Source organism: Prunus dulcis, chromosome 8 (genome assembly GCF_902201215.1).
Source record: "Prunus dulcis chromosome 8, ALMONDv2, whole genome shotgun sequence".
NCBI classification, from domain to species: domain Eukaryota; kingdom Viridiplantae; phylum Streptophyta; class Magnoliopsida; order Rosales; family Rosaceae; genus Prunus; species Prunus dulcis.
In genome coordinates, this window is record NC_047657.1 from 620,273 (window position 1) to 628,658 (window position 8,386).

General features: G+C 34.3%; 1 protein-coding gene across 1 annotated transcript in view; it reads right to left on the reverse strand.

Moving 5' to 3' along the window:
- LOC117638827 (succinate dehydrogenase assembly factor 1, mitochondrial-like) overlaps window positions 1–3,790 on the reverse strand; it is a 5,448-nt gene extending 1,658 nt beyond the window's left edge. The window contains exon 1 of the mRNA XM_034373975.1: window positions 3,777–3,790. Within this exon, the coding sequence (XP_034229866.1) occupies window positions 3,777–3,790 (14 nt within the window). The remainder of the gene's footprint in view (window positions 1–3,776) is intronic.
- Between the last annotated feature and the right edge of the window lie 4,596 nt (window positions 3,791–8,386).

Sequence of the window (8,386 nt, forward strand, 5' to 3'; positions counted from 1 at the left end):
GTTTGATCGTAGAAGTTCTCTAAAAAGCTTCGCAGGTGGATAAAACCGATAAAGAAGTGTCAGGGTCTCATCTTTTTCCTTCTTTTGACAAAGAACAATATATGCACCATTAGCCTGACGTTAAAGTTAATGTAATATTAGGTTACTGTAATTTCAAACACAACCCAAGTTATAATTGAAGTTAATGTAATATGTTGAATAATTATCTCAAATTAAAAAGAAATAGAATAAAGAAACTTACTTGAAATTGTTAGTTTTTCCCAATATCTCGTGTAATAAATTTACTTTGTTCATGGATATGAACATCATAAAAAAAAAAAAAATAATTAAAAAAAAAAAGAATATGGGAGTTAATTAATAATATTCATTCTCTCACAAAAATATTCTTACTATCAAGAAAACATAAGACAATAATGCTATCCATCTTTACACTTTCCTAAAATGATATAACTCAGAGTCTCTTCATTGTTGTTAACTATCATGTTACAATATGTGTGCAAATACACATATTGTGAGAAGTTTCACAGATTTAGTATGATTAAAGATGAAGTTTTATTCATGTCAAATGCGCAGTGAAAAATATGAAAAAGCTAGAGCAATAATCTTAAATTTCTTCAAATAACTTGTGCCAATCTGTATCAGGCCATGAAGAATTGGATAAAGCAAAAGCCGTGGAAGGAGAATATCAAAATATTGATTAGAAGTGGCATAGAACAACCATGTTAAGATGCCAGAGAACTTTAATTAAGAGCCAAAAGTAACAGAAATATTGATATAGTCCAACATAAGAAATCTTAGGGTAAAAATGCAATATGGAGTTTTATAATTTTAGCTTTGTGCCTCTATGGAATGAGTCACATGCCATTAAATTTTGGATCCTCCATGTATTCATAAATGTTGTTCAATAGTTGCACGAGCTAGGATATGAATCACAATTACATTAGTAAGATTTGACTACGCTAAATTGCATACTTAAGGTAGGGATGGACAATGAGTATCAATTAAATAGTAGTGATGACGATGGTAGTTCGTACACGGGGTACCCGTTTTGTCCATCCCTAACCCAAAGCCCCCATATAAGATCAAAGTCAATATATTACTAAGACAATGCAAAACTATTCTTCTTACATAGGCCCCCAGCCATGTTATAAGTTGCAACAAGTTTGTAGTTACCACTACTACAAAAAAGCAAAAAGACGATGGTAAATCACCGTCGTGTATTGAGTTTTTCAGTGGTCGTGGAATCCACCGTCATCTTTTCCCTCATAAACCACGACGCTAAATCACCGTCGTTGTTAAAACATAAAACGTCATCAACAAATAAAAAACGACGTCTTTATTCTACAAAAAAAACGAAAAAAGCAGTCGGGGATGAGAATAGACGACAAACTCTCGAAAAAAACCGTCGTTAGAAAGGAAAAATATGACACATATTAACAGAACAAGGCCGCAAAATAGACATACAACGACGCAAATTAAAATAATACGCCGTTAAATATAATTTTCACGACAACAAAAAATATGACGCCTTTAAGAAAATTAGAAGACGACGTTATTGATTCCTACTACGTCGAATATATAAAAACAGCCGTCGTATAATACATTTTCCACTTCGATTTTTCTATAAAACATGACGGGGAAATAGTTGTCAGTGTCATTGTTTACGACGTATGTATTTATATATTAGACGTTGAAAAAAACAAACAACGCCGGTTACGAATATATGAGAGTCGTATTACAAAATTTATACGTCCTATTTTCAGAAACAACAACGACGATAAATTAGACGTTGTTAAATAAAACAACGCCGAAAACAAATAAAAACAGACGTGTTTAGTCTGCATAAGTTTTAAAAAATAGTCGAGGATGAGAATAGACGACCAACACAAACAAATAACCGTCGTTAAAAAGGAAAAATATGACATATTAGAAGAAAAAGGCCGCAAGATAGGCATACAACGACGATATTTAAAACATTACGCCGTTAAATATAATTTTCACGACGTTATGGAAAACTACTCTGTCTCTTATTGAAAACTACTACGCCTTTAAATACATGAGAAGACGACGTTATTGAAAACTACTACGTCTCTTATTTACAAACGACCGTCGTGAAATAAGTTTTCCACTTCGATTTTTCTAAAAAAGATGACGTAGATATAGCTGTCTGTGTCATTATTTACGACGTATGTATTTATGTTGTTGACGTTGAAATGCTAAACAACGTCGGTGGCATTTATATAGTCGACGTTGTATTTATATGTATTCAGTACTCACGACGTACTTATTAATGTAGACGACGTTGAACTTCTAAACAACGCCAATATTTACGACGCATTTAATAAACCACGTCGGTTCTAAATTAATGTTCAGATATTTAATCTCATTTTTAGACGTCGGTATTATGGGATTGGAGTCGTGTTATTTTGGATTACATGGCTGTTTTTAATCCTTCCCCGACGTGATATCCTGGATAATTGCTTCACAATAGCGTCGTGGTTCTTCATTGTTACGTTGCTTTAAGACGCCGGTAAATATGCTGAATAAATGGTTAACCATAACGTCGTGTTTTATTTGAACAGACGTTGTTTTTTATGCAGAATATAATGATTTAATCTGGATCCAGTATTTTTTTGCACTGATTGTTTTGTGGCCAAAACCTGTATAATGAAAGTGAAGAAATCACATTACAATATATTATAAAATGAATGTCATACACTGCCAATTACATAAGCATCATTCAATCCATATATCTTCACACCCATCTCGAATATTTTGACCACCTAACTCACCCACCAGCTCATCAAATGTGTCAACATTTGGCATCCCTCTAGTAAATGGCTCACACTCAATTATCACATCACCTAAGACTTCATCACCAATAACATCATTATATTCTCTATTAGGCATTGATAAAACTACCCACCAACCACGATGCATCGGGTCGTCAACAAAAAATATTTGTTTGACTTGAGAAGCCAAAACAAATTGGTCATTCCTATGTCCAATTTTACTCAAATCTACAAGGGTAAATCCAAGTTCGTCGATTACAAGACCAGAACTATCTATCCAATCACACCTAAAGACTGGGATTGTAAACTTTTGGTAGTCAAGGTCCCAAATTTCTTGAATGACACCATAGAAACCCATATTTGAGAGAATTGGGTTTTTATCCTTGGCACTAGCAACTTGCATGGTTTGTGCAAGTAAATAAACTCCACTATTTTTGAGTTGTCCGCACATCATCTTGTGCCTTGATATTGAATTTAATACCTTTAATAAGATAGCTCCTATATAATGGCACTGCCATGTTTGGACCAGCTGCCAGCCACCTTAAATTTTCTGATACGCCATTATTGTCTTCCTCAAGTTCACTTTGAACCTGCAAATTAATCAAATCTTAATTCAATCTAACATAGAAATAAGAAGAAAATTAAAAGAGAAATATGTTATTCAACAACATATACCTTGAAGCGTAGCCATTGAATGAAAGTGCTATTGTGCTTATCCCGCAGCCACTTTGTTCTCTTTCTAAATTTTGGATAAGCAGTCTTGATGTGGATCATATGTTGCCTACATGACACGAAAAATTCAAGCATTACGGTCCCAAATATATAAGATAAACATAAGAAATAATTTAAAATGGAAACTTGAAGAATAAAAATCATACGTACTCGATATAAGGTAGGACTTCCTCTGTATTCTCCAAGACATATAGATGTGCTTGATTCAACAGGTCCTGGTCAACTACGCTCACTGTGCAACCTGATAATGGCTTTGAAACTCCCATCTTTTGGCTTGAAGGCACTCCAACTGTATTAACATCAGATAAATGCTGAGTACAAAACTCTACCGCTTCTTCAGCTATATACCGCTCAGCAATGCAACCTTCGGGACGAGTACGATTCTCAACATACCCCTTCAGCACTTTCATATATCTTTCAAACGGATACATCCACCTAAAATATACTGGCCCACATAGACGAACTTCTCTGACAAGATGTACTACTAGATGAACCATGATATCAAAGAATGAAGGGGGAAAGTACTTCTCAAGCAAACACATAGTAACTACTACATCTTCTTCCAACTTATCTAGCTTGGAAACATCAACAGTCTTTGCACATATAGCATTGAAGAAGAAGCACAAACGAGTTATTGCATACCTTGCAAGCTTCTCCAAAACAGAACGAATTGCCACAGGGAGCAATTGTTGCATTAAGGTATGACAATCATGTGATTTAAGGCCAAGAAGTCTTGAATCTTGTAAAGATACAAGATTTTTAATATTTGAAGAATAACCTTCAGGGACCTTCATACCATAGAAAGAATTGCAAACCTCTCTCTTCTCTGCTCTTGAAAAATTCCAAGGCCCAGGAGGCAAACGAGTACGTCTTTCTCCATACTGGGGTTGCAAATCAGTTTTGACCCCCATGTTCAATAAATCTAATCGAGCAGCAATCCCATCTTTATTTTTTTCCAGGGATCTCCAGCAATGTACCAATGATACTATCGCAAACATTCTTCTCAATGTGCATAACATCTAGGGCATGCCTCACAGGAAGGTATTTCCAATACTTGAGATCAAAGAATATTGATTTCTTCTTCCAACAAACTCTGTCACCATTTTCAACCATATGCAGCACTTTTTCTCCGGTTAATGGCTCGGGAGGTATGCCATATTCAGGTTTCCCATTAAAAGCTGCACGCTGCCTCCTATATGGATGATTGATTGGTAACCATTTTCTATGCCCAATGTAACAAATTTTGTGGCCATTTTTCAACCTGTGACTAGGTGTATCATCGCCGCATATTGGACAAGCTTTATATCCTTTAACAACACAACCAGATAAGTTTCCATAGGGGGGGAAATCATTAATTGTCCACATTAATGCAGCTCTGAGTGTAAAGTATTCTCCATTATGTGCATCATACACCCCTCTAATCCCAACCCACAAAGATTTTAAATCATCAATCAAAGGCTCCAAGTAGACGTCTATATCATTTCCGGGTTGTTTAGGACCGGAAATCAATAAGGTTAACATCATGAACTTTCGTTTCATGCACAACCATGGAGGGAGATTATATGTAACTAAGATAACCGGCCAACAACTATATCTACTACTTAGAGAACTGTGGGGATTGAATCCATCAGATGAAAGAGCCAATCTCAAGTTTCTCGGCTCATTACCAAACTCAGGCCATTTATCATCAAGAAGTTTCCAAGACGGGGAATCTGCCGGATGAGACATCTGACCGCCAATTGATTTTCTAGCAGCATGCCAAGTCAAACTCTTAGCTGTCTCATGTGATTGAAACATCCTTTTAAACCTTGGAATTGGAGGAAAATACCACACCACCTTCGCTGGCACACCCTCTTTCAAGATTGAATTTTTGCCTTGCTTCCACCTTGAGATACCACAAGTAGGACAATTAGTTGAATCCTCATACTTCTTCCTATACAAGATGCAATCATTGGGGCATGCGTGCATTTTCTCATAACTCAGCCCCAATGCACACAAAGTCTTTTTAGCCTCATACATAGAGGTTGGTATTGTATTTCCTTCTCGAAGCAAATCGCCTTGAAGTATCAATAATTCTATAAAACAGACATCACTCATCCCATGTTTTGCCTTCAAATTATACAACTTCACTAATGCCGATAACTTCGTATACTTTCTACAACCAGGGTACACTGGTTGATCTCCATCCCCAATCACATTGGCAAACTCATACGGATCGGAACCAAAATCACCAAAATCACCAAAATCACCAAAATCATTATCATCCATATCAATTTCTTCAGACACAAAACTGTACCTACTATGGCCATCATCTTCTTCAACATTTCTACTAGCATTAGTAGTTGCTTCCTAAGGTTCTCCGTGAAATGTCCAATTCTTATAGCTTTGGTCAATTCCATTAAAGTATAAGTGATCCCTTATAATTCCAACCCCAAACAACTTCAAATTAACACATTTAACACATGGACAACGGATATGTGTTGTAGTTAGAAGATTTTCTACAGCAAAGTTCAAAAATGCTTCCACCCCAAATTCATATGCCTTAGATCTTCTATCCGAATGCATCCATGACTTATCCATCTCCGACACTATAACCTATTATCTATAATAAAGTGAAAATACAGGCAATGACCATCACTATAGCAGATTATACAAAGATTTAATAGCAAGTAATACAAAACAGAGACGACGGTTTTTAAACAAAAACAGACGTATTTGGCATATATAGACGACGGATTTTCAACATACGTCGTCTATTATAAGTAATACAAACGACGGTTTATGAAAAAACCGTCGTGTATAAGTAATACAACGACGGTAGTTTAAAAAAACCGTCGTGTGATCTTCGTCGTATGCCTTAAAATTTTTCGTGGCTCAGTTTATATTCAAGAACACAAAACCCATTAAGAACACAACATATATATGAAACCAAGCAAGAAACCAACATATACATGAAACCAAGCAAGAAACCAACATATACATGAAACCAAGCAAGAAACCAACATATACATGAAACCAAGCATGAAAACAATAAATCCATTCCCAATTTAACATAACATAGGGTGATTAAAAGATCCGACAAAATTAAATCCATTCCAAATTCAACATAACAGATAATGTAATCCATGAACCCATTAAACAGAAAATCCATGAACCCATACCTATAAGCACATTATTAACTGATCGCAAAGCATATACCTAAAACCCTTTAACAAAACAACCTAATATCATTCAATGAATTTACAAGGGGAAGATAGGGTTTGTACTTACAGGTTGGACGAGCTCACAGATTCGACGGAGCCTCGAGAGTGCAACTTTTAATTAGAGCAGAAGTGAGAGAGCGAAATGTTATGTCACGCGAAATCTGAAAATTTTAGTTTTCAGGGTTCGAAGTATAAGAATAAGAGCCAAATCTAAAAAATTTAGGTTGCGCGAAAATTTTTAGAGAGCGCGCTCTTTAAAACGTCGAAAGAAAAACCAAGGCGAAAGTTCTAAAAGAACCGACGTAAATGTAATATTCCACGACGGAAACTTCATTTTTCGGATTAAGAACGTAAGGCCGTTTATTTTGAAGCTTCATTTTTCGGATTAATTTTAAATTTATTTTGAATATTTTTATATAACGACGAATGAAAAACCACGTCGGGGTTAAGAAATTAAAGACGTTGTAAATTATATAAACCGACTTACATACTAAAATGACGTCGTTTAAAGCCCAAACCATGTCGTATATTTTACTTCACGACGTAAAATACGTATTCCACGACCCAACCATCGTCGTTAAAAATTAATACCCTAAACCCACAAAACTAAATTATAAAATTTAAAAAATTAAGTTTATAAAAGGTTTTATGGTTTTACAGCCTAACATATACCCTAGACTACCCAAAAATTTTACTTTAAAAATAAACCCCAATAAATAACAACCCTAATCTCTAAAACCTAGACTCTAAACCCTAAACCATAAAACTAGAAGTGATTTTATGACTCATCAAAACAATTTTGTTTTGGATGGTCATTTTAAATTTTTGTTATTCAAAATGAATTTTTTCAAGGTTTATGGGGAAGAAAATATATAAATGACTTCATAGGAGTTGACTTTTCATTTTTCTGATTTATTTTAAATTTATTTTGAATATTTTGATTTAAAAATAATAAAATATTCTTATCACAACAACAAACCACGCCGGTGTTAATAAATCGAAGGCGTTGTAAATTGTAATAGACGACTAACATATTAAAATGATGTCGTTTAAAGTAGAAACCATGTCGGATATTCTAATGAACGACGTAAAATATGTATTCCACGACCCAAACACCGTCGTAAAAAATTAATATCCTAAACCCTTAAAACTAAATTATAAAATTTAAAAAATTAAGTTTATAAAAGGTTTTATGGTTTTAAAGTCTAACATATACCCTAGACTACCCAAAAAATTTACTTTAAAAATAAACCCCAATAAATAACAACCCTAATCTCTAAACCCTAGACTCTAAACCCTAAACCATAAAACTAGAAGTGTTTTTATGACTCATCAAAACAATTTGGTTTTGGATGGTCATTTTAAATTTTTGTTATTCAAAATGAATTTTTTTCAAGGTTTATGTGGAAGAAAATATATCAATGACTTCATAGGAGTTGACTTTTCATTTTTCTGATTTATTTTAAATTTATTTTGAATATTTTGATATAAAAATAATAAAATATTCTTATCACAACAACAAACCACGCCGGTGTTAATAAATTGTAGACGTTGTAAATTGCAATAGACAACTAAGTCGTTAAAATGACGTCGTTAAAATGAGAAACCATGGCGGCTATTTAACTATACGACGTAAAATATATATTCCACGAATTAACT